The 26,847-nt window shown below is 40.0% G+C and overlaps 2 protein-coding genes across 8 annotated transcripts; both read left to right on the top strand.

Annotated features, from left to right (window-relative positions):
- The first annotated feature begins 1,097 nt into the window (after positions 1 to 1,097).
- Positions 1,098 to 8,680, top strand: rprd1b (regulation of nuclear pre-mRNA domain containing 1B). Of its 3 annotated transcripts, XM_077514520.1 has the most exons (8): positions 1,104 to 1,244; positions 1,583 to 1,806; positions 2,181 to 2,310; positions 3,146 to 3,279; positions 3,490 to 3,614; positions 4,464 to 4,590; positions 6,433 to 6,608; positions 7,142 to 8,680. In XM_077514520.1, the coding sequence occupies exons 2-8, from the start codon at positions 1,656 to 1,658 to the stop codon at positions 7,289 to 7,291; spliced, it is 993 nt and encodes a 330-aa protein (XP_077370646.1). In that variant the 5' UTR covers positions 1,104 to 1,244; positions 1,583 to 1,655; the 3' UTR covers positions 7,292 to 8,680. The 3 variants fall into 3 exon arrangements, with proteins under 3 accessions (XP_077370647.1, XP_077370645.1, XP_077370646.1); XM_077514521.1 differs by having other exon boundaries at positions 1,098 to 1,806; positions 3,493 to 3,614; XM_077514519.1 differs by having other exon boundaries at positions 1,098 to 1,806.
- A 971-nt stretch (positions 8,681 to 9,651) lies between these two features.
- On the top strand, positions 9,652 to 26,161 carry cdk11b (cyclin dependent kinase 11B). Of its 5 annotated transcripts, XM_077514514.1 has the most exons (21): positions 9,723 to 9,757; positions 13,600 to 13,800; positions 14,087 to 14,217; positions 14,455 to 14,594; positions 14,964 to 15,091; positions 15,167 to 15,305; positions 17,010 to 17,185; positions 17,665 to 17,784; positions 17,909 to 18,007; positions 18,108 to 18,248; positions 18,325 to 18,399; positions 18,921 to 19,132; positions 20,358 to 20,448; positions 20,543 to 20,664; positions 20,763 to 20,868; positions 20,951 to 21,072; positions 21,186 to 21,293; positions 21,629 to 21,745; positions 22,052 to 22,200; positions 23,829 to 24,018; positions 25,650 to 26,161. In XM_077514514.1, the coding sequence occupies exons 3-21, from the start codon at positions 14,101 to 14,103 to the stop codon at positions 25,740 to 25,742; spliced, it is 2,445 nt and encodes an 814-aa protein (XP_077370640.1). In that variant the 5' UTR covers positions 9,723 to 9,757; positions 13,600 to 13,800; positions 14,087 to 14,100; the 3' UTR covers positions 25,743 to 26,161. The 5 variants fall into 5 exon arrangements, with proteins under 5 accessions (XP_077370642.1, XP_077370640.1, XP_077370641.1 ...); XM_077514516.1 differs by lacking the exon at positions 13,600 to 13,800 and having other exon boundaries at positions 9,652 to 9,757; XM_077514515.1 differs by lacking the exon at positions 13,600 to 13,800 and having other exon boundaries at positions 9,757 to 9,896.
- Positions 26,162 to 26,847: the final 686 nt, after the last annotated feature.

Raw genomic sequence — 26,847 nt, 5'->3', positions numbered from 1 at the left:
CTTTCACGGGTGTGTAGTAAGCATTTGCATATCTAATTTGTTTGTTTGACGCATATTTACCATGCCGCATAAATGCCGTAACCAATTATTTTTGAAAATTGCACTTTTTTTTTTTTGAGTGCTTGATAAATAAAACCTATGAGAATTAGCTTTTTCTGGGTTTACTTGGCATAAAAAATAGTGTTTGAAATACCTATAATGAAAATTTGTGTTTACGTATTTGTAATTTGCATTGCGGCTGATATTTGAAGCTTATTTTTTCAGACATGCCTGTTGAATTGCCAAAGATTTGACTCTCACTTGCATCCAAACCGCAGTTATTATGTTTTGACAGCAATACTATGTATTTTATCAACCACAACGTCAAGGATGCAAATGGATATGTAAATATTTGGAATGACAACATTTTATGAAGGATACACAAACTGATATTCAAGATATCATATAGTTGAGTGTTATGTATTACTACATTATGTAAAAAAAACAAAACACTTATCCTAATTAGGATCACGGTTGAGCTGGAGCCTGTCCCAGTTAGGCTGGTTAGGTTACACCTTGGACTAGACGCCAGCCAAGGGGACATGTAGACAATGCCTATGGACAATTTAGTTTTCAATGAACTCAACAAACGTGTTTTTGGAATGTTGCAGGAACCAGAAGTAGGCCTACATGGAGAAAACACAAATACTAGGTAGGAAAAGATACAACATCAACACAAAAAGGCCAGAGGCTGGATTCAAACCCCAACTTTTGTTCACCATCCTGCAATTAAATAAAACAAAAAAATAAAAGATGCCATTTATAATATAGCTAGGTTGTCTCAATACTGTACGTATCTTGTTTAGAGAATTAATGAAGACAGGAAATTAGGCAAAATTCATAGCCTATATTTTTTTCAGGTAGCAAAAATAGGAAAAAAAAAAAAAGAGTCAAAGTAAAAAAAAAAACCAAACAAACAAAAAAAAACTTCCATACAAAACAATCAAGTATGAAGAAATGAAAAACTAATATTTTTTTATTTTAAAATAATAATTACATTTTTTTTAAAAAGAAAATCGAGGCGTTGGAGAAGTGGGTACGGTTGTTGGTGACGTCACTACTCCGCGACGCACATGTTGAGGTGAAAGTGCGGGATGCCATTTTTTTGATAATTCTTCTTGATTAGTTCAGCTACAGGAAACAAGCTACGAGTCTCTCCACCTTTGCATTTACCAATTGATTAAGACTGGTGTCGTGCCGAACAGGTATTCTCCTCAGAATTACTGAAGTTCTGGCATTTAAACTCAGGCTAAAGCGTATGCTAGTTCGTAGTATGCGTATAGCTACGTAGCTGTCGCTGGCTAAGCGTTAGCTGTGGCTGTAAACAAACGCTTGAGCAAACTGCTTCCCGAGAGCCACCTCAAAAGCTGCACGTTTGTTATTTTCCTCACAGCATTCCCGTAGGTTTGCGGCTAATATAACGTTATAACAGTGTTTTGCTGAAGTAAGCAGCGGAAGGACGCTCCTTTTTTCTTTTTTATTTGCGTGTACTCGCGTGAAGTGCAACTTTGTTTTGATGACAGTTCGGGTTTCCCCCAACTAGCTCGAAGGTCCGTCAATTTAGAGCGGAGTCGTGGTGAGTCTGCTCCTTTGGAGACGCACACCTGCACACGGACATGTCGTCATTTTCCGAGGCGGCCCTGGAGAAGAAGCTGTCGGAGCTGAGTAGCTCGCAGCAGAGCGTCCAGACTTTGTCACTGTGGATCATCCACCACCGCAAACACTCGGGCCTAATCGTCAAAGTGTGGCACAGAGAGCTGAAGAAAGGTGAGGCTCAGATGCATGTGATTTTTGGCATATCCCCATTGTTTTGCTAATTACAATGTGGGTAATAAGTAGTAAGGCTGTACCATTTTGAAAAGAAATAATTGCGGGGGTATTCGTCTCTAACCATATATATTTCAACAAATAAGCAATTTTTCATCTATTCAAGTTTTCTGTGCTCTTTCTGAAACTCTAGATAATCTGTCTTGAATTTAATCAGGGTTGTTATTACAGTGCTGCATTTTTTAAATCTAATGATACATGTTGTTGTTGTTGTTGTTGTTTTTTTTTCATGATATGATGTCCAGTGAGATTTTTCTCATGTAAAATATGTGCCATATGACAATGTTGTTGTCCGGTAATTTGTTGTGCTGCAGCTAAAACCAGCAGGAAGCTGACATTCCTCTATCTGGCCAACGATGTCATCCAAAACAGCAAGAAGAAAGGACCCGAATTCACCAAAGACTTTGAGACGGTACTCATAGATGCCTGTTCTCATGTTGCCAGGTATGTAGGGATAAATAGAGCTTTGGGAGTTTTAAAGGAAATTTACATTTCGTTTTGTGTGTTTGTAAAGGCCTGTAGCTATTAGGACAATAACCAAATTTTAGGATTTTATAATGTGGTATATGAAATGGTCTGAAAAGTTTGGAAAAAAAATAAACAGTCCAATCTTGAGCATATAGAGACAACGTCCATTTCAAATCCATTTTGTTGACGTAAAGCCAAAATAATCAAAGCACTCATTTGTCAAAATACATCTGAGACAAATTGTTGGTGTAACTTTCATACATTAACCTTATTGTGGAGGGTTTGTGAAGTAAATGTCATTGTATTCATCTCTTTTGAAGTGTATTTGGATAAATAACTTTTTAAGACCTTCAAATACAGTTGTCCCTCGCTACTACGTGGTTCACTTATAGTGGATTCACTATATCGTGGATTTGTATTTTTGTCCAAAATTCATAGCTTATCTTGGGTTGTACCTCGCTATTTTGCAGATTCTTCAGATATTATTACCCCCTATCCCACCACCCCCCTGCCCACCAGCGCTGCATCCCCCATCACGGATTTACTGTAGCCTATATGTTATTTATGCTGCTATTTTTCTTATGTTTACAAATTTAACAAATGTTTAGAAGGGTGGGAACTGTGTGGTGGCTTCGTTAAGGCTCAGTAAAAGCGCCCACCACCCCCTCCCCCCAATAAAAAAAACGTAGAAATTCACCTACTATAATATCGTGAAGTCATAATGGCATACCACTTTGTGTTCTGTTTACTTTGAGTGTTTGTTTTGGCTTTCCTGTTTGCTCTTCCACTGAATTCCGATGTCCTCTTGCAGTGAAGTCGACGAGAGTTGCAAAAAGCACATGGAGAGACTTCTGAACATCTGGAAGGAGCGCAGCCTCTACAGAAGTGACTTCATTCAACAGCTCACCCTGGCCATAGAAGACTCCAACAGCCCTCCACCGACAGGTTGTCAAGTAATAATAAAAAAAAAAGAAAAAAAAAAAGAAAAAAAAAAAAGTGGACATGTTCATTTATACAATACACCATTGTGACTGGGATTATGGGTTTAATGAAATGGTAATCACATGATATCATATGGTTTTGTAAATGCGTTTTTCTCACCACAAGAACATTAAGCAGTGGCAATGGCTAATTACTCTTCTGTGGTCTTGACAGTAGAAGAAAAGAAACCGGTGAAACGAACCTACCAGAAGATCCAGCAAGAGGAAGAGGAGGATGAGGACGACGACTACAGAAGCATCACTTCGCCTCGCAACACGGACGCCTCTGCTAATCAACTGGTAAGACAGTAACTCTTCTCTTTGTCAGAACTAAAGAAAAAAAATCTTCTTTATTGGTAATTTGGTACCTGCTCAAAATGTCTTCCTTTAACATTGCAATATTCCTCAGACCTTTCCAGAACAGTATGACACACAACACTACACAAATTCCACTCTGCATTTATTTCAATAAAAGCTACTGAGATTACCTCCCTTCAGTTATAGTTCTATCAAGCAAGGGTTAAGGTGCCAAAATAGGGGTTATAATCAAGGTTCCAAATTAAGGGTTAAGTACAAATTCGAAGTAGTTTTCTAAATAGGGTTTCTAGCCAACTTTAGGTTGTGTGGAGACCCTAAAAGACCCCTTCTTTTCTTGCTTCCTTCCTTCCATGCCATCCTTCTTTCCTTCCTTCCGGACATCCTTCTTTCATTCCTCCCTACCTGTGCAATTATTATTTCCAAATTAAGGGTTAAGTACAAATTCGAAGTAGTTTTCTAAATAGGGTTTCTAGCCAACTTTAGGTTGTGTGGAGACCCTAAAAGACTCCTTCTTTTCTTGCTTCCTTCCTTCCATGCCATCCTTCTTTCATTCCTCCCTACCTGTGCAATTATAGTAGTGGTCATGATTTTTTTTTTTTTTTTTTTTTTTTATGTGTTAATACAATAACAGTACTCTATTAGGACTTCCGCTCGTCTCCATAAGCTCCTGTAAAAGTGGCCCTGTCGGGGCTGGCCCTGTTAATTTACCTCGAAGTTCCTGCGGTGGAAACGGCCCTTATGTCTATTTGGTTCTGTCCTGTGTTGCTCTTTGTTTATTTGCCACTGTTTCCTCCTCTCCTACTGTCAATTTTATTATTTAATTACATTTAGACAGAGGAACTGGTGAAAGCGCTGCAGGACTTGGAGAATGCTGCATCAGGCGACGCAGCTGTTCGACAGAAAATCGCCTCATTGCCACAAGAAGTCCAAGATGTCTCGTTACTGGAAAAAATCACTGGTAAATTGAATATGATTTACTTTGGCAAACTGTAATACAGATCATGTCCTGAATTGCCAGAAGTCTTCGAAGGTGCAGAGGCTTGGATGGCCCTTGTAGGATTGAAAAGAAATCAAATTCAAACAATTTGAAATTGAGTGATGTAACCAGTGGTCAATCAGTGCAGAAAAGAATGAAAATCATGCAAGACTGTTTAGATGTTTAATACAGTGGAACCTCTACTTACGAACGTCTCTTCATACGAAATTTTCGAGTTCCGAAACTCCTCAACGGGAAAATATTGCCTCTTGTTACGAAAGAAATTTCTAGATACGAAAGGTAAAAATGCATTACCGAACGCAACATACTTTAGGCTATGGCTATTTCCTACCATAGGTACCTACGAGCGTAAATACTAGATCGGTGTTTGTGCATCGTTCTGGCATCCCATTGGCTAAGAGGAACCTTCTACCATAGGTATGAGCGTATACTAGATCGGTGTCTATACAGCGTCCTCATCATTCATCCCGCGGCCCATGAGGTGTTTCCGATAGTTTTTCGTAAATGTATGAACTAACGGCCAACGAATTTGTGCAAAAATTCAAACAATTGGTGATTGATGAAGGCACCTCGCCATACCGGAAGTTTCCATGAAGTTTCAGAATTTGTTTAAAAGAATCGCCCAGAAAAAGTGTTCACCAGTCGGGCGTTTGCTCACTAAGATGATGTTTGCCTTGGACATTTCCGAAGGATTGTTTAAAAAAATAAATAAAATAAAATAAAATAAAATAAAAAAACATCCATGGATGAGTTCTTTGCAAAACACCAGGCAAAAAAAAAAAAAAAAAACACTTCTGAGAGAGAGGAACATGAACCAAAGAGGGCAAAGAACGATGAGGACAGCAGTTAAAAAGGTAAATGACCATCATTTTTATTCTTTACTTTATTCTTTGTTTTTTTACATTATGCACAACTCTCATTTATTGTGCAATAATCTAATTGTAACATGTATTTGTTACATGTTTTGATGCATTTTTATGCTTTATAAAACATTTATGTCTGAATTTTGGGAGGCTTGGAACGGATTAGGGCATTTACATGGAAAATGCGTCTCTACTTACAAAATTTTCTACTTAAGAACTTTCTTCCAGAACCAATTAATTTCGTAAGTAGAGGTACCACTGTATTGTTTAAAATATGATGGTTACTGGCTGCATTTGAATTAATATTTAAGTTTTCAATACTGTACAGTATTTGTATTAATACAAACAGCTGTAAAAACATAAATAACACGGACATACCAAAAATGTTTCTCAAAAAAAAACCTAACTGTAGGTTCTTATTATTGCAAACTCCTGTTTTTATGACAATTTTTGGGGGGAGCTTTATTTTGTTTTTGTTTGTTTTTTTGTACATTTTTTTTAAGATTGCTTTTCTGAATATTTTCCCCCTGTTTTTCTGAATATTTTTCCCCTGTTTTTATGAATATTTTTTTCAATTTTTAAAAAGATATTTTTTTTCTGCCATGAAAAAATATTCCGAAATACAATGAAAAAAATATTCAGAAAAAAGGAAACAGAAAAGGTATTCAGAAAAATCACATTTATATAGAAAAAGAAAAAAGAAAAAGAAATCAGAATAAGAGAACATCAGTATGTAAATATATTATAATCAGTAAGGTTGTAAATAAAAGCAAAACTTTTTTTTTATTTATTTTTTATTTTTTAAAGATTGTGCTTAAAAAGTCGAAAGAGCGCGGGGCTGCGTTTTAATTATTTTCACAACAGCGGCATGCAAGAATATAAAGACAAACGGAACGAATCACAAAATGAGATACATGTACTTCCATACATCCCCCCATAGACAAGGAGGCAGCAGACAATCTGTCCAAGACAGTGGACGAAGCGTGTCTTCTGCTGGCCGAGTACAACGGTCGCCTCGCCGCAGAGCTGGAGGACCGCAGGCAGCTGGCACGCATGCTGACTGATTACATCGGCAGCCAGAAGGAGGCGCTGGTGGAGAGGGAGAAGAAGCTCGAGGCAAGGCAAACTACACCATTGTTTACCATACTTTACTGAGCCAAGGCACATATTTTACATGAGAAAAATCTCATAGCACACCACTAAACAAAATTTGACAAAAGGTGCACTGTAAAAATGAATATATGAGTAAATATTGCTCACAATTATTGTGTGAAATGCGGACTTGTTTAGTTGGACAAAGTTATTTTGTGTGAATAGAAATGTGGATTCACAGATTAATTTTCCCCTCCGCTAGATTGTGTGTGTGTGTGTGGGGGGGTACAATAGTGTACAATACTTGAATAATATAATATGAAGAAAAAAAAACAAGATTTCTTTTGTATTTTAAAACTTGAACATTAGCATAGCGACTTTCCAAAAATGTCTATTGTGTGTGTCATTTGAAATATGCTTCATTATCTTATGCAGTTTCCATGCTGATTAAATTTCATGCTGGACTTGTAACATGCATGACTGATTTAAATGACATTGTTGTCTCCCGAATGAGTGGAGAAATAAAGTTTTCCGAATGCTGCTGCTGTTGCGTGCAGGAATACAAGCAGAAGCTGGCCAGGGTGACCCAAGTGAGGAAAGAGCTCAAATCCCACATCCAGAGTCTGCCCGACCTCTCGCTCCTTCCCAACGTGACCGGCGGTCTGGCCCCGCTCCCCTCGGCCGGTGACCTCTTCTCCACCGACTGAGTGTCGGAGTTCAGGCCAGCTTCCCCCTCGTGTCCTCCCACACCCACCTACCCACACACACCCTCAGCATAACAATTGCAGGCTGTGTTGCTGCTTGCTGGGGCCTGATAAGGTCAGCAGGTACCGGCAGGACAAGAGAGGGGGCGGGATTGTGGGTCGGGACAATAATGTTAGGTTTTGTGAAATCGCAGCACTCTGCAAAGAGAACAGAGACTCTTGTCAGCCTGGATTTTCCCGCTTAGTTTTCACACCACCAGCTTGGAGTTAGTTCTTTCCTGTTTGTTTTTATCGTTATTTGTATTTTTTTTATTTGTAATGACTTGACATGTACATGAATGAAGAAGCCAGGGCTAGAAGACCGGAGTTCGTGGTTGTTTGTGGTGCTTCTGTTACCTGGATTGTGTTTGCTGAATTGGCCTTATTAGAGCTTGTGAGTGAGAATGTACCATTGATTAGTTGAATTTAGTTTTAAAAATATTCAGGTGAAGGTCACACAGAAAGTGGCAGATAAAATCAGACAGACTTGGTTGACAAGTAGGCATTTTTCTAGACTTTCTCGTCTAATTATCAGGCAAAGGTTACAAGTAGTCTTTACTGTGGTCCACCAGTGCTTCATTTTATTGTGCTCAATAATGGGTCATTCAGATGCAAAGATATGTGAAGGGAGTTTGATCCCCAAATAAACAAAAATTCTCAGTGGCCTACTTCAAGTTGTTCTTGAGCTTTATCCAGCATCGCGACTAATGCAACCCATGGGAAAGAAATACAAGTGTGAATGACTGACTGAAGATCAGAAAATCTTCACCACATGAATTAAGAATAGAAGTTATCCTCTATATCCAAGTCTTGCCCCAGTCCCAAATGTGTATCAAGATGTCACAAAACAGCCACTGTGTGTTAGGTGTGGGTAACTTACCGCCATTTAAGGTCCGCAAAAATGAAATAACTTCTTTTGGTTTATTATGTGTAGCTCATTATTTCAACTTGTCTGCAAACAAAAATTGTTTTTTGATGTCAGAATGTCAGGAATATGTGCAGCTTTCACAGTCTTTGCTAAACCAAAGGGCGTGTGTGTATTTTTAATTTTTTTTTTTTTTTAGAGCAGTCAATGGTGGGCCTCCCAAGCACATTCTTGACCTGTAATCAAATAAAAGCCTGTGTGAAAAGATACAAATGCCCACGGAGCCACTGGAAGCCAAGAAGGACTTAAGAAACAACAGTATGCGTCACTGTAGTTTATTCACATCTACTCTTGCCCTCACGCTGTGCAGTCTGCATTTCTCTCTACATAACCACACTGTACAAGTCGGAGTCTACCAGTTAGGTAGTTTTATTTCTGTAATGAAAGTGATTCAATGGATGCCAATAAAATGGAACCATTTGAACAAATGCATGTCTTAAATTGTATTGAAAACAAGGTAGAAAATAACATGAGTACAGGCTATGCATACACTACATATGTACTACTAGAATGATTCATTTATATTCATATTTATATGACTAGCCCAACAAATTTGGAGATTGTGCAAATATAATGTTGATCAGATAGATTTTAATGCATTGTCCAAATAATATGTAATACAACAGTTGCAAATTATATAACATTATACGGTAGCTAAAGGGTAATTAATTACCTTGACATTCTTTACTCCATCCATTTTCTTGACCGCTTATTCCTCACAAGGGTTGTGGGGGGTGCTGGTGCCTATCTCAGCTGGCTCTGGGCAGTAGGCGGGGGACACCCTGGACTGGTTGCCAGCCAATCGCAGGGCACACAGAGACAAACAACCATCCACACTCACACGCACACCTAGGGGCAATTCAGAGCGCCCAATTAACCTGTCATGCATGTCTTTGAAATGTGGGAGGAGACCGGAGTACCCGGAGAAGACCCACACGGGCACGGGGAGAACATGCAAACTCCACCCAGGAAATCCGGAGCCTGGACTCGAACCGGCGTCCTCAGAACTGGGAGGCAGACGTATTAACCCACATTCTTTACTGTAACAGCAAATTTAAGACATAATGGAGAGGCAGGATTGTATACTCTGTATATGTGATATATTGCATGTTATTCTTGTTTGGTGTGGTAGGTTTTGGGTTCTGTTTACCAACTATATTAGTGTGTGAACCGAATATTTAGGAAATGGATTGGCAATAAAAACAGTATAGCATTTTAAAAAATATATATATATTATTAATTTTTTTTTAATCTGATACGTGTTTTATCCATAATTAATTCAGGATATGCGGTAGGTAAATAGCCCATGCATTTTGTTTCAAATGTTTTCATGTTTGCATGTACATGATGTACATATTAATCTGACAAAGACAATTGTCCACATTCCAAACCAGACGGTGGCGCTAACACACTTCACTGGTTGTTGAGCAATTTATTTTTAAACAAAACGAAGAAGAAACGTTTTTGACTTCCGGTGTGCCAGAGTACTGCGGACCATATTCCAGGTTTGTTATGCACTACTTGCTACTTTACAAATCTAAGGGTATCGTGTCCTAGCGTGTAAATTCCAGGAATGTAAACACACGGTTGTTTATTCGTTTAATTTCTCTATGCGGTGAGCTACAATTCCTCGTCCCACAAGACGTAAGATTCATATAATTTGAGGCAAATGTCGCTCATGTCAATGATTAGCTAGTTGACGTTAGCTGAACGCGTTTGCAGTGAGCTTGCAGTGTACTTGGTGTTTTCTCTCTCTCACGAACTGAACCCCCAATTAGTCTATCATTTTCTAAGTCAGCTGTCAAACCTTTAATATTTGGGTTATCGGATAGCTAGTAAATAATGAAAGGGGTCCTCCTTTTACGACGCTGCCGAACAGGACCCTCACTTAGTTACTTTAATCGAGAGCATCTTGTTCTACTCGGAAGGAAGAATTATTAACTTATTAACTTAAATTCCCAGGGTCCCAAGAAAATACGAAAATCTGAACGAAATACAATATGCAATAACTTCATTTTTCAAACATGTAACAGACAGAGGTGGCCAGCATCCCAAAGAGAGGTTTTAAAAAAAAAATGCTGTGTGTGTGTGTGTGTACTTTTGATTTGAGAGCTTGGTAACTTCAATATGTTTCTCGCATTAACTTTGGGTCTCTGCAATTATTATTTTTTTGTTAAAATGTGACTTCAGTCATTATTTTTAAGAGGGTGACGATATTGAAAATGATGCAGCCGTGCTTTGAGTTGCGAGTTAATTAGTTCTGTTACGACGCATGTACGTAACTCAAAATAGTGATATCTCAAATGATCTTCCTCGTTGAAATGAATGGAAATGCCATTAATCTGTTCTATCCCATCCATCCATCCATCCATCCATCCATCCATCCATTTTCTTGACCGCTTATTCCTCACAAGGGTAGCGGGGGGTGCTGGTGCCTATCTCAGCTGGCTCTGGGCAGTAGGCGGGGGACACCCTGGACTGGTTGCCAGCCAATCGCAGGGCAAACAGAGACGAACAACCATCCACACTCACAAGCACACCTTGGGACAATTCAGAGCGCCCAATTAACCTGCCATGCATGTCTTTGGAATGTGGGAGGAGACCGGAGTACCCGGAGAAGACCCACGCGGGCACGGGGAGAACATGCAAACTCCACCCAGGAAGGCTGGAGCCTGGACTCGAACCGGAGTCCTCAGAACTGGGAGGCAGACGTGCTACTGTTCTATCCCCCCTCCAAAATTGTAATGTTTTTCATTAAGTAAAATGTCACACTAATATTGTAGTTTTAAAAAGATTACACTGGTGCAACAATTAATTGATTAATTAACAACTAATTGATCTTAAAATTAATCGACAACAGTTTTGCATTTAACAAACATAAGTGCAAGATCTTGTTTTGTGCCCAAAAAAGTCTATTTACTTAAAATGTTGACTATTACTGTTTGTCCTGCATATAATTCAAAATCTCCAAATTATTTGACCTACTTACTTTGCAGTATAGAGCAGTTTGCTTCACTCTTCTTTGAAGGTACCCCCAGGTGCATCTTCCCTGTGCTGCCCCTTGTCCAAGCCTCCATACGTGTTTGCAACACCATTAACTGTGTTAAGTATTCCCATGTGTTTGGAAGAGATAATTTTTAGTAACTCACCATGAACTTTAAATAAACTGTCAGCAATTTTTATGAAGACAAAAAAAACAACTGTTTGAGTACTTTTGGTTTGAGAGCTTAGCAGCTTCCGTATATTTCTCACATTAACGTTAGGGATTTAACGATAACGGCAATATTGTGATATCGTGATATTAAAACTGCCTCAATATCATCAGCATGTCACCATGCCTGTGTCCAAATTCACAAGGCTGGGTCCTCCGAAGGCCAAATTTGTCGGCTACATGACGTCACTCCCGGCGCAACTCGACATATGAATGAATTGTCAATGTTGCTTGTCGGTAGTGCATTGACTGACACTCCATTCATGTGTAAGTCTGTGCCTGTTGTCGAGTCGCGCAGGGAGTGACGTCATGCAGCCAACAAATTCGGCCTTAGGAGGACCCAGCCTTGTGAATTTGGACACAGGCCATATTAAAAGTAGCAGATCTGTTAAAAAGGTCAATTATTTCAATATGTGAAGTTCTAGCACCCTCTGGTGGATATTTTTTTTATTTTTATTTTTTAGTGCAGTTTGATTTTCACAAGGCATGTTTTGGCCCTTCTATGTTTCAAGGCCCACTATGCCGGTTTCACTCAGGAAAATGCACTTTTTAAATACAGGATGTACACACTTTAACTTTCTCTAAGTCTACACATCTGGGTTTATGTTAATCTTTGGTGGTGATTTTGTCCTAAACGGATTTTTTTTTTTTTTCTCACTCACTCACTCACTCACTCACTCACTCACTCACTCACTCACAGAAGCTTACGTGTGTGAATGAGTGAGTGAAGAAAAAAAAAATCCGTGCGTGCTTTCAAATTGCCGCGGGAGTGACGTCACGCAGCCGACACGTTCGCCTGGCCCCGTTTGCGACACGCCACCCCCCCGCTCTGCGCTCTGCTCTGGAGGGGTGTAAACACTCTTTCCACACAAACGTCCCACTGTTTACAAAACAAACACAAAATGGCAAAATACAGGCTGGGGATGTGGGTGTTTAGGACAAAATCACCCCCACACGTAAAGAAAAGCCCAGATCTGTAAATTGAGAAGTAGTTTGTTTGTTTAAATCCTGTTTTTAAAAAGTGCATTTTCCTGAGTGAAACCGGCAGACTGCGCCTTTAAAACCCACGCTAATGGTCAGATAAAGGAAAACGTAATATGCTTGTGAACTGAGCCAATATATGGAGGAACTCAATGTGTGCATGCATTAGCAAGTAAGTGACATAATATTAAGTGTTATTAGAGATTGTAGGTTGTCTGTATGCATTACTGTTATGTACAAAAGTACAATATTGTTTTTTTTTTCTTTTTAGTATGAGCTCAATTTTATTGTTTTTGCAATAATGTGACCTTTTTTATATCGCCACCCTCCCCACAATATTGTGATAATTATTATATTGTGACCTTCATATCGTGATATTGTATCGTGATGTTTGGATATTGTTACATCCCTAATTAACATTGGTTCTCAGCATTCATTGTTCCATTTACGGCTGAATTTTCGCCATCACAAGGACTGTAATCATTATTGTTCAGGTGTGTTCATGTTACCTGAAGTTCCTTGAATGTGAAGTAATTAAATGGTAAATTGACTGCTGACACCATATGGTGCCCAAAGCGCTGTACAATGCCTCACATTTACTGTCATGTTGCTGTGTTGAAGGTGTTTAGTGCTTTGTTGAAACTCTTACCCCGGGTTTACACCGGTTGCGGTTGCGGTGCGGTTGCGGTGCGGTTGCGGTGCGTTCCGGCGACGCAAGCAATTAGATTCCATTCATTCGAATGGTGCAGTTTACACCGCTTGCGGGTGCGTTGCGTGTCGACTGCGTCTCAGCTGCGGCGTGCCGCAGCCCTTCCGCAAGGATAGACCTATTTTCTATTTTTGCCGGACGCCGCAGCGGTAGGCCTCCGGCAAATGGCAAGGTAGCACAAAACACATCGAGCGGGACAGGAAGACCGACGCAGTTTCGAAATAAATTTCCGGTTACCTTTCAAGATAAAACACTCGCCAGCTCCTATTTCGCAAGCATGCTAGCAAAACGTGATGTGGGCGTAGACGGGCCTGGAGTTAACGTGCGAGGTGCTCATTCACGGTTTAGACACCAGAGAACATGGACGAGGAGAGGTTTATATTGGAGGTAGAAAGCCACAAAATAAAAAAAGTCCACCTCTCTTTCTGCTTCTCTGTTGAGCACAGACTTTCTGTGTGTTTGTCGTTGTTTTTAATGCCACATGACCGCGCGGTCACGCGAGACACGGCGGGAAGTGGTCGGCAACGGAGCTGCCGGACCGCGGCTGTGCGGAGCCGGTGTGGATTGGCCAAAAAATTGACCCGTCCGGAGCACGCAGTCAAGACGCACCGCACCGCAACCGCAACCGGTGTAAACCCGGGGTTAAGGTGTGTACAATACCATCACCGCCAGGTCAGTTCCGTTAGCATGTGAGGCTGAGCCAAGCGTGACGTAGATTCTTGCCAAATATCTAATGTGTTCTTCTTGGTAATTAATTAGAGTTATTTCCTGTAGATTTTATGGACACTCTTAATGTGGAGTGCTATTACAATGAAATCATTGTTCTATTTTCGTAAGACTCATTAGTTTGATCGAGACCATAATAATGCCAATTTTTCTTTGCCACATCTGTGATGGCCTCTTGAAGTGTGTTTGTGTGTTGCTTTGATACAGGTGGTGGAGAGTGGATGCTGATGGGGGACGAAAAAGAGACCTGGAAAGTTAAAACTCTCGAAGAAATACTACTGGAGAAGAAACGCAGAAAGGAATTAGAAGAGCGAACCGATACCGAGCACACAAACAATGTAAAGTATATCCAAAGACTAACTTCTTCATGTAGTTCATATCTGAAATAGTCATCTTTTTATACAACACTGTCTATTTGCAAATAATATTTTCCACTTTCTATTTTGAAAATTATACAAGTTAACTATCTACTGTTCAAATTTCTTTTTATTTTTGCTGCAATGTCATTTTGGATTCACAACTCTTGTTGTACTTGATTTTAATTAATCAATCATTCTTATTGCTCTTTACCACAGATTTCCCAAAGCATTGTTCCACAGGCGGATGCTCGGGAAGACAAACGAGAGACCCCGGAGGAAGGAGAACTACGGGATCCAAGGATGGAAATAACAATTCGCAATTCCCCTTACACTCGTCAAGATTCCACAGAGGACAGGTGCTTGTGCCAAACATCAGCAACACAGCCAAAAACAGCCCAGAGTCAAAAACAATCCTTTCCATCAGGCTGTTTAACGTCCAAGTTTGTAATTAAAAAATGTTTGTCTCCCCAAAACTTATTTTATCAATTGTTTTAAGCACATTTTTCTGGACAATATTGGTTAAACTTCAAGTTTTACTTTTTTTTTTTTTTTTTTTTTTTTTTTGACCGTAAGACTGGAGTTACAATTGTTTGCAACATTTGGTTGAAAAATTAATCACTGCAATAACATCAAATCTTTTATGGTGGTAGTGTATTAAAATAACACCATCTTCAGTAAGTATCTTGTTGGTGACTCACAAATTTTGTTTGTATTTTTGAATACAGAGGAGAAGAAGATGATTCCCTAGCTATTAAGCCTCCACAGCAAGTTGCAAGGAAAGAGAAATCTCATCACAGAAAGGAGGAGAAGAGAAAAGAGAAAAGACGCCGTCGCAGCCATTCGGCTGAGGGTGGTGAGGAACTTCATTTCTTCAGTTTTTAAGCTCTAAAAACACATCTGCATCTACTGATGGTGATTGCCTTTACAGCAGGGAAGCATGCGCGGGCCAAAGATAAAGAGAGGGAGCGAGATCGCAGGAAGCGTCAGTGGGAAGAAGACAAGGCCAGGCAAGACTGGGAGAGGCAGAAACGAAGGGAGCAGGCCAGAGCTCATTCACGCAGAGAGAGGTGAACACAACATGGAAAAGGCAATATGCTAAAATGATTAATTAGGAGCCATGAAAGTTACCATATTTCCCTGATGGAGAAGATTTTGTTCCAATTACCGTAAAGTTTAGACTACAGCGGTGTGAAAAAGTGTTTTCCCTTAATAAATCAAATCACCATTTAAAAACTGCTTTTAGGTTATCTTTGAGCTTTACATTTGTTTGATGATCTTAAACATTAAAGTGAGGGCAAATACTTTTTCATGGCACTGTGTAAACTACAACTTTCCCTCCGAGCATTAAAACCTGCACCTTGAACAATGATGTGGCTCATTTGATCTGGGAATATCATATTCTAATCTTGACTGTTTTTAACTTCTGTCTCTTACTCACCAAAACCATTTTTACAGTTCATAAAGTATAGTCGATGAACTCCATGTTGAAGTGTTAACTGTTATGTAAAATATTTCCAAAAACGCAATTGCTCTCATTATGCTGAAAAAGTGGCATTATTTTTGTTTTGCCCATTTTATCGTGGCATTCGCAGTATTTTCACTTCTGCATTTGTGCTGTTTGTGTCTCCCTATTTTATTTCTTACCTTAAGTTTGGCACTGGTAGATTTTTTTTCTCTCATATTTGTGTGTGTTCTGCCCTTCCTGAACATCCAGTGTTCCCTCGTTTATCGCGGGTTCATCTTTCACGGCCTCGCAGTTTCGCAGATTATTTACAGCGTGCTTTTTGGTTTGCTTACTTTTTTGGTCTTTGCGCGGCTGTATCTCTGAAACCTTATGTCCGACCGGGGACATATGGGCATCCGTGGATTAGTCTCGACGAGACCTTTCCAACGGTGTCTGTCCCTTCTCCACGGCATTGCATTTTGGAGATAGAAGGCAAAAAACGCTGGCCGGTAAATTTTGAAAGGTGTCATTGCTGGAGCGTCTTTTGGCGGCCATATCTCGGTATCTTTACGTCTGACTGGGGACATACGGGCATGCAGAGATTCGGCTCGACGAGACCTTTCCAATAGTGTCTGTCCCGTCACGACATTGCATTCCAGAGATGGAAACTATATACTGTGTGGTATAACAAGTAAATAAAAAAACAAACAAAACATTTTAATAGAAACAAAATGACTCTAAATGAAAAATAAAACAAATGACTGAAAGCGCATTTATAATAAAGCGAAAATATAACAAAAACATATATAATAAATGAAAATATATATAATTAACAGGAATTATTATTTTTTTAAATTAACACAGATTTCCATTATCGCGGGTAGTTTTTTTTACCGTAATACTCGCGATAAACGAGGGAACACTGTACAGTGTTAGTGTGACAGATTGTTTTTTGTCATAAAATTTCTTCAAAGTACTTTCAAACACAGCATCACTGCTTTTACTGTTACTCACTTATGTCCGGTAGCTTAATGCTAAAATACAACGGGAAACGCCATAGATGGGCTAAAATAAATAGCATTACTTAACAGCCGTGCAGCTTATAAATCTTATGTGAAAAATGTTTGAATCAGGTTTCTTTTTATTTAGTAGGTGCAGCTTATCAATATGCTCAGATTAAATTTTACACTGGTTTTTAACAAAGTTCAGTCGTGTCAGTTGTTTAGCATCTTTGCAATCCTAAATTTGTGCTGAATGATTTAGTACTCGTAAGGTTTCTAACACAAATTCTGCATTGACAAAACTGGGCTTCTGGTTGTCCGGACAGACCTCGACTGGAATCTCCTGGGTTTTTTTTGGACAACAGGGACCGTCTGGAACAGCAGGAGCGGCAGCGCGAGCGTGACAGAAAACTGCGCGAGCAGCAGAAAGAACAGCGAGAGCTGAAGGACCGAGAGAGGAGGGCCGATGAACGACGCAAAGAACGAGAGGGTCGACGAGACGGTCAGTAGTCGAATCCTGGACGATTGGCTCGTCAATCACTCGAAGGTTTTATTGTTGAACTGTTACATTTTTCAATCACATTTTATTCCACATTTGATTTTGAATATTTGCCAATAATGTGTCCCAATCTGAAAACTCAGCAATGCATAGAAGTTAAAAAAAAGCACACATCCAAATTGTCTCATATATTTACATTTTTAAAATTTTGAATAAAAGTATCTTAATGTGATACCCTGTTATATGGCTATTAGTCTAATGCAGCAGTGGTTCAAACCAAGTAAACCTAGTCTTTATTATTATTATTATTATTATTATTATTATTATTATTATTATTATTATATTTAAATTACATTTAAATTACTATTATTATTAAATTACATTTAAATCAATTCAGTCATCAGTGAATCAATTTGACCTGATGCGACAACTCGAGCACTTCACATTCAGTCACAAATAAAACCAAACTCTTTGGTCCACAGTGCCTTCACACCACCGAATGTTACCAGAGGAGTTTGGTGAGAAGCCGAAGCAAAGTCACCGCAGTCGCAGTCCTGCTCATGCCCCTCGGGAGAAAATGGAGCCTGAGCTACGGAAAATTAGTGAGTTTGTGGCACAATAATTATTCTAGAGATGCTGTCATGGGCCAGTTTAAAAAAAAAAAAAAAAAAAAAAAATAAAAAAAAAAAAAAAAAATTTTTTAATTGCATAACTTGTGTTTTGAAGCATCAAAGGAGGAGAGGCCTGAGCTCCAAGACCTACTTGCAGACCTCCAAGACATCAGTGACAGTGAAAGGAAAACCAGCTCTGCTGAGTCTTCCGGAGGTAAGAGATTATCATAGCAAGAATGAAAGTAAACATGCTCACAGCACATGATCAGCAGGAAAATATAAGGCTCCTCACTCATTCACACATCTCTATCTAGCATCAAGATCTGGTTCTGAAGAGGAAGAGGGGGAGGAAGAGGAGTCCAGCAGCAAAACTGATGGTGAAGAAGAAGGAGAGGAGGAGGAAGAGGGAGAGTCAGTCTCGGTCTCTGGCTCAGAGAGATCTGAGCAGAGTGCAGGTAATCACTGTAATAGGATACAAGTTACTATGATTGAAAAGTGTTCCACTTAACATTGGGGCCTCCCTTCTTACAGAGGAAGTGAGTGAGGAGGACCAGTCAGAGGAGGACTTTGAAGAGGAGCAGGAAAATGGAAATCATATACCTGCAGGTCAGCTACTGAAGTTATCATGCCTGGACACCAGCTATTTTAGGCCTTCCTTATTCTGTTCCTGATATTCTGCGTGATAGTTTTGTACATCAGACTTGATAATCATCATTTATTAGATTGGAGTGGTCAGTAATTTAATAAATTACATCTGAATAACAAAATGTGCTTAACATGTACCACATGAGGGTTTTTGAAATGCCTTCTCAGGACTCGTTGCTGCGGGCACATCTGTGATCCAAATGTAAACGAGAAGGCAGACCACTGAATGTTTTCGAGCATAGCAAGAGACGCCTGTAATCAATTTCAGATTCACTCTTTCACCGCAGACGCTTTTACTTGCCACAGTTTGGAAAACACTGTTGTGATGCTGCATATTTCAGTTAAAAAGTAGTTTAACTCCCAAACCTCTCTTCAGGCTGTAATTCTTTCTGTTATATAGTGTGATTCAGGTGCAGAATAATTAGGCCTCAGTCTTTGATGAAAATTGAACATGGTCCTCATCTTCAACCTTCATCCAACAGTACCAGAATCACGGTTCGACCACGACACCGAGGAAAGTGGTGAGGAGATGGACGATGAGGAGGAAGAAGACACAGGGGACGGTGACCCGACGCCTCAGTCGCAGACTCATTCACGCTCCCCAACACCGGAAGGAAACTATATTCCTGACTCCCCCCCAATTTCACCTGTGGAGCTCAAGAAGGAGCTGCCCAAATATTTGCCTGCTTTACAGGTGCATGTCAACACATTCACAGATATGTGAACGTTGGACTTTAACATATTTCCTCTCTAATAGATGCTCTACCTCAATTATTTGCACTCATCTGTTTTTGGAGTCTTTGTGAGCAGAAATTTAAGAGCCGAATCGCTTCACAACAAGTAGCAGTTTGGCCGGTAGTGATTTTTTTTTCTTTTCCCACCTAAAAGAGGTTTAAGTTGGTTTATTTTCACTCCTAGTTTTACTGTCCGACTCAATATAAAGAGAATTACACGTGAATGTAAAATAACCACACAATCTTGCCTACGGGTTAGCCAATTAGCATTCATAGTCGCAATGTCATAACACATTAAGCAAAACAAATATTTTGAACAAAACAGGGAAAGCAACACAATAATGTCAACGGATATATAACAATACTTATTAATATGATAATATCCGATACTTATCAGCAATTATCAACCAATTTGATGTCATACAGATAAATCTGCCAATAATAATAGACATGCCACGTTGGTTCATCTGTGCCCAGCTCCTCTTGAAAACATGACTGCATAACTCATATTGAGTTACTTGATGTCTTTGAAGCAGAGATATCAAAATTACGTTTCATGGTGCTTTACACAATGTTTCAATGTATTTATACATGTTAAACTTCTAGTAGGACTCGAAAGTACATTTGTATTCAAGTTAATTTTGCAAACAATTATTGGCTTGCTTGTCAGTTATCAACATCGGCACTTTCGAAATTATTGGTTTATCGGTTGAAAATAGCATTATCGTGCATCCCTACTTATTAAACTATGAAACAAATTACTCATATACCGGTACTTGTTTTTATTTGTAGCATTCTGACCATGTCGAGTGTTGTGTTTTAAAGTGTACCACATAATATACAATAATTTCTCAAGGTCTTCTTCCCTAAACAAACACAAGCTAATAAATGAATCTGAATTATAGTAAACAATATCAAATTTATTATGCATAAATGCTGTGGGCTTATAGGTTATGTTTACGCTAAAGTAGTAGGTGTAGGATGTGTGAAGTATGAATTCATATAAAAGACTGTTTTATATACATGTATAGCCCAAGACTACAATCAATCAAAATTTGTAAATTTGAAAAATGCATTGTACTGCAATGCAAATTAATTAGAACTTTTCATTCCGAATACCAAATAAATAATGTCCAGCATGTGTGTCGAGCTGTTCGTAATGTAAATTTTGTTGTTGTTTTTAAGGGTTGTCGCAGCGTGGAGGAATTCCAGTGTCTGAACCGAATTGAGGAGGGCACATATGGTGTGGTGTACAGAGCCAAGGACAAAAAGACTGGTAAGGGAGTAGACAGGATTTGGGCCCACTGGCTGTTGGCGTGGCAGCACAGATGTGTAGACTGATGAAATATATGCTGCGCTCATGTTTACAGATGAAATTGTGGCATTAAAAAGACTTAAGATGGAGAAGGAAAAGGAAGGCTTCCCTATCACGTCTTTGCGAGAAATCAATACTATATTGAAAGCTCAGCACCCCAACATTGTGACAGTGAGGGTGAGAAGATGTTTTTGTTTTTTTGTTTTTTTGTTTTTTTTAATGAATACTTTTTCAGAGTCATGCAGCCCCTTTTAATTGTGTAAAACATATTGTAGGAAATTGTTGTTGGAAGCAACATGGACAAGATCTACATTGTGATGAACTACGTTGAACATGACCTCAAGAGTCTGATGGAAACAATGAAGCAGCCTTTCCTGCCAGGTGATGAATCGTCTTGACGATTATAAATGGTGCGTACCGCAGTCGCTACCTGCTGAAACGGCGCCGTTCAACCATCTTGCAGGAGAAGTCAAGACGCTGATGATTCAGCTGCTTCGAGGAGTCCGTCATCTCCACGATAATTGGATTCTCCATCGGGACCTGAAAACGTCCAACCTGCTGCTTAGTCACAAGGGCATTCTTAAGGTGGGTTGGCTTTTATGAAGAACATTGTTTTGTTCTGTACTAGTACTACATAGAGAATGTTTGGGTTAAAGGACTGGAAAAAAATCTTTAATGATATTATATCTTTATTGTAGGTCGGTGACTTTGGTTTAGCCCGTGAGTATGGTTCCCCGCTGAAGCCCTACACTCCTGTAGTGGTGACCTTGTGGTACAGATCGCCCGAGCTGCTGCTTGGAGCCAAGGTAAAAGCGCATCTTCACCAGCTGCATGCACAGCAGACACTTATGCAAATACGACTGCACTTTATAACCAAGGGATCATGTCGTCACCACTGATATTTTTACTCGCAAAATATATTTCCAAATATAAACCAACATCTGCAAATCACTTAGCTTATGGAAACCCAATTTTGACTTTTACACAAGATGATTTACACGTGGAAAAGGTCCAGCGGTCGTCACAGCACATCCACTTTCACAGGCGAGACAGACCGAGGTAGAAACGTGCCAGGCAGACTGTCTGCGTTATGTTTTTATGGACTGCCACTGAGTTTTTTTTTTCTTTCTCCTTCCTGCAGGAGTACTCCACAGCTGTCGACATGTGGTCTGTGGGCTGCATATTTGGAGAGCTCCTCACCCAGAAACCTCTTTTTCCTGGAAAATCTGAAATTGACCAAATTAATAAAGTATTCAAGGTAAATGTTCTGATTTATCATCACCGTTAAGGTGTTTAGAGCCGGTAAATCTTGCAACTGCTTGTCAGAGTAGGTGAGCTCATGGTGCAGCTCTGCAGTGCGCCACAGGGTGGAGCTGCTGGATTTAAGCGACCCCAGGGAAGAAACCAAAACGGCCACCCTCGTTGTCTGAATGAGTTTGGACTGATTCAGGCCCTCTCAAATTATCCTGCAGTCATTACCTGTGATGAAGCTTGTGCGCACGTCTGCTTGAGTGGAAATATCCATCAGCCTTTCCAATAAGAGTGTTGTTTGTGTGGTCTTTAGGATCTGGGGTCACCCAGTGAGAAAATCTGGCCGGGTTACAACGAGCTGCCTGCTGTGAAGAAGATGTCTTTCACAGAGTATCCCTACAATAACCTGCGAAAGCGCTTTGGTGCACTGCTATCGGACCAGGGCTTCGACTTAATGAACAAGTAAGTTCTTTTAAAGCTCTTTGTTTCCCAATATTGAAGGCAGCACTGTGCCCCAAAGCTCAACACTGCACTTTGACTCGCTCACTGTGGAAGTGGAAGTTTGGACTTATAATAGGGTTAAACATGATGAAAAAAATAATGCATATGTGGTAGTTTTATATGATGACGTGAAGCAAAACCTTCACTGACAGTGGTGTAGTCGTTGCTGACAGAATACCGAAATCAGATGTGAGCCCCAGGCAAATATCAAACAAATACGTCAGTTACAATCAGCAGGATTTGACAGTGGAAAAAAGCTCCCTCACATCAATCCATTCTTACGTTGCTCTTTCCTTCGGTGGCTCCAGAACTTTTTATTCGCTCCGTGCTTTTCTGGCCGCCTCACTTAAAACATGACAACAGTAGCGGACCGGTGATTCATCAGCACGCCTCTGCTCCGTCCTCATGTTCTGTTTCGCAGATACACTCGCCATGATGACGCGACATACTGCCAGGAAATGTTTGTGCAAACATATATTTGATAAGGGACTTTTTTTTTGGCTCCAAGTGCAATGCATCTGGGGAAGTCGTGTTGTTGAACAGCTGCAAAGGAAGAGAGACGTTCCCAGATATTTACACCCACCCACAGAGTCATTGCATGCACCTGTAAAAGACAAACCTGCACAGTACAGTTCACTGGATGTTTTTGGCCCCCTTTCAGCTGTAAAAAAGACAGCCAGGAGAGATTCAGACCGTGTGAGGTCAATAATTAAAAAAATAAATTAATTAAAAACAAAAAAAACATTCTGCTTTGAAAAGCCTCAGAAAGAACCACTCAATAAATGTTGAAAGGTATATATGTTGGCAACTCGATCTGTTTGCACTATCACACGCTGGTGCCTGCAGACCTTTAAAGTCCAAGAAAGACTTTGAAATGGAGTTGGGTTCAATCACAAGTTAACATTCAAGTGAGAACAGAATCTCCAAACTGAAATATTGCCACCTTAATGTAAGGAACCTCCAGAGCAATATTTCCACAGTAGTGCTTCATAAAAGGAAAGCACTGTGTGTGCACAGCTCCGTAACAAGCGCACAGGATTGTGTTTTGCGGCCTTGTCCACATTAGTCATTACATCTCATTTGGGAACGTTTTGTCTAGTCAGCATCAAGTGTTTGCCTGAAACCGATATGGTCTCCTCTCATTCAGACCTTTTTGCGTCACCAAAATAGGTAAGACACTACTATATTTAAATGGAAAGGGTCAAATGAGTTCAAATGCTCTGGTTGGTTTTTGGTTTTTGACGACCAGGGGTCAAGCTCAAATTGAGCTCTTATAATGAATAAAAGCATCTTTTGTGTTTTCTCTAGAGGTAGATGCACTTCATCACCAAGCTGCCTGACCACACTTTTCGGTTACTTTAACTTCATGCTAGTTGTATCGGCTTACAGTCTTTCTGAATGTGCTGAGCTCCTGTTTCTCTGGCAGTGTAGTATTGAGCGAGCGTCTGCATGAATGTTGTACGTCTTACAGCTTGCGCTGTTTTCCTATAGCAGACAAAAAGGTCTGTACTGAAAATAAGAGGGTAATACCGGCAATCGGGTGAGCTGGCCAGTATCTCCTCATGAAGTGACTGTCGATGGTCTTCCAGATTCCTCACCTACTGTCCCGCTAAGAGGATCCTGTCGGATGAAGCGCTCAAGCACGAGTACTTCCGCGAGACGCCGCTGCCCATCGACCCGTCCATGTTCCCCACGTGGCCGGCCAAGAGCGAGCAGCAGAGGGTAAAGAGAGGCACCAGCCCACGGCCGCCCGAGGGAGGCTTGGGCTACAGTCAACTGGTAAGGCCATTAAGTTCCACTTTCTCCATGACATAAAGCGAGTAGGCTTTCCGAAGGCTGCCTGTGTTAAATAGATTAAAGGCCGACAAGCCTCTGCTTTGTGTCTGCCTAGTTCCTCCTCGTGTTTTCCATGATGCGCAGCCTGACGCGCTTAATGTTTTCAACAGTGGTACTACCCACAAGGAAGTTCCATTTCCAATATCGCAATTGTACATCTTGTAATAGCAGCGAAATACTGTGGAACCTCTAAGGTCAAATGTGTTTTGTATAGGTGCGTTAAAGTCCAATTTGTTCCAATTGCAAAACAATTTCAAGTAAAACAAAATCGTTTTTTGCAATATGTTGTGTGTGCCCCCACTCGTCTAAAACACTTATTCTGATAAATATAGCATTCGTGGAAGATGAATAAAGCAGCACAGTCTACCCCTTTTTTTATCCATCTCAGTGGGCAGCCATTTTGCCACTTACTGTCAACTGAAAATTACGTCACAGTTGCTCAGGGCTCAGGTAATGACCAATCATGGCTCAGCTTGTGAACTTAACATGACCTAACTCAGAAGCAGGTGACCCCTAAGAAGTAGGGATGTAACGATAACGACAATATCGTGATATCGCGATATTGAAACTTCCACAATATATCGCCGTCGTCATGTCACGATATCAAAAGAAGTACATCTGTTAAAAATGTAAAAATAAATAAATAAATAAATAATAATAATAATCTATTTGTGTAGTTCTAGCACCCTCGGTGGGTAGTTTTTTCGTGCAGTTTAATTTTCATACGACATGTTTTGGCCCTTCTACGTTTAAAATCCATGCTAATAGGTGAAGGGGAACGCAATATGCTTGTGAAGTGAGTCAATTTGTGGATGAACTCAATATGTACATGCATTAGCAAGTAAGTGCCTCAATATTAAGTATTATTCGAGATTGTAGGTTGTTTATATGCATTGATGTAATGTACAAAGCACAATATTGTTTTTTTTTCATATGAGCTCATTTTATTACAATATTGTGACCTTTTTTGTATCGCCAACCTCCCCACAATATTGTGCTAATTATCGTATCGTGACCTTCATATCGTGATATCGTTTCGTGATGTTTGGATATTGTTACATCCCTTCTGAGAAGGCTAAAAAAGGGGTGGATTTTTTTCCCTTTATTTATATGCTACAAATTACAAATTAATCAGAATGCTGTGTTTAGACTAGTGGGGGCAAATACAAATTATTACTGTCAAGAAAATTTCTGGGTTGACTGGAAAATCTGTTCCAGGGTCATACTGGTGCCATCATAAAATCCTTTATGAACTGTACACACATTTGTAGGTTACATTTTAACTTATTATACAAGTGACAAAAAAAAACACTGTAAATTGTCAAGTATGGCAGTGTGTCTTGTTGTTGTGTTTTTTTTGTTTTTTTGTTTTTTGTTTTTTTGTGGGGGGAGTTCCTGGAACGGATTAATGGCATTCCATTCATTTCTCTTGGGAACAATAATTTGAGATGCAAGTGTGACTTTTGAGTTACAAGCGTGGTCACGAAACAAATTAGTCAAAATTTCAAGGCACCACCAGTCCCACCCCCAACTCCCCAATACAGTACTTACCCTTCTGGTTCGTCTGTCTGCAGGGGGATGACGACCTAAAAGACACGGGTTTTCACCTGACCACCAGCAATCAGGGGGCATCTGCAGTTGGACCTGGATTCAGTCTGAAATTCTGAGCGTGGCTCCTTGTTGAGAAAGAAGAAGAGCGCATGCACGGAACGCTGCCACTGGACTGAACTGCAAAGCAGATCACTATGCGATCAACACAAACTGTTGACAAGGACTGTCTCACAGCAAGAATGGTGGATATGACGTACTCCAAAATGTTCAACTCTCCTCCACCTGTGTTACCATGACCAGTGTGGTAATTTTAGGAGTTAGTTTAGTCTATTATTTTCTTTTTTTTACTTTTTGAGAAAGGTTCAAGTTTCATGAACGGTGATTATGGAGCTACTGTTCAGTGTTGTGGAATTTGTTTTCCATCTGACACTACTCAAAACTGTCGTTGATAAGGGGATTAATATTATTATTATTATTGTGGTTTTTTTTTGTTTTTTGTTTTTTTTTACAAGAAATAAAAAAGGCTAAAACTTTGTTTTGTAATTGGGTTGATTTGCAAACACAACGGTGTTTTTGCCAGAGCGGCCAGTGAAAAAAAACACCCCGTCTTTTGCCGTCCAAGCTGATGTCATTGTGCTTGTCGCCACGCAGCCTTTGCGCTGCCATTTCTAATTAAATGGCGCTTCAGTGTTGGAATTGAATAAATCAACTCTTGGATTCGTGGCCCACAAAGAAAAACTAAGCGGCGCAAGTCTGCTCAGTCCAAGATGTAGTGAAGCTTTAACAAAACAGACAGACAAAGAAGTCAGTTATTGGGTTTGATCGGTCTCCCTCCAGTAGAGCTCTTCTGTTTAGTGTTCCACCTGGTGCGTTGAAGAAGAGCAGCTGGTGGATCATGTGACTGATGGTGTTTGGCACAAGACCATCAGAGGAAAGCAAGTGAGGCATGTGAGGTGTTCCACATGTGCTTGCAGGTCCAAATACTGTACATGATCCAAAGGCCAGAGTAAACACTGCTTGTTCTTCCTTTAAAAGAGCTCTTTTGGCTGACTGTGTACATTGTCGTACGACTCACCTTCTCTAAACTCACAAAAAAAAAAAAAAAAAAGCCACTGTAGACTGATTGGGTTGGTGGGGATGGGCTGTCGGTCTCATTGTTAACTTAATACCTCCACTGCAGTTCATATAATTTGAATTAAATTGTTATTGTCAAGATGTTAT

Source organism: Festucalex cinctus, chromosome 2, assembly GCF_051991245.1.
Source record: "Festucalex cinctus isolate MCC-2025b chromosome 2, RoL_Fcin_1.0, whole genome shotgun sequence".
NCBI lineage: Eukaryota > Metazoa > Chordata > Actinopteri > Syngnathiformes > Syngnathidae > Festucalex > Festucalex cinctus.
The sequence above is the reverse complement of the archived record's forward strand: the minus strand, read 5'-3'. Positions and strand labels throughout refer to the sequence as shown.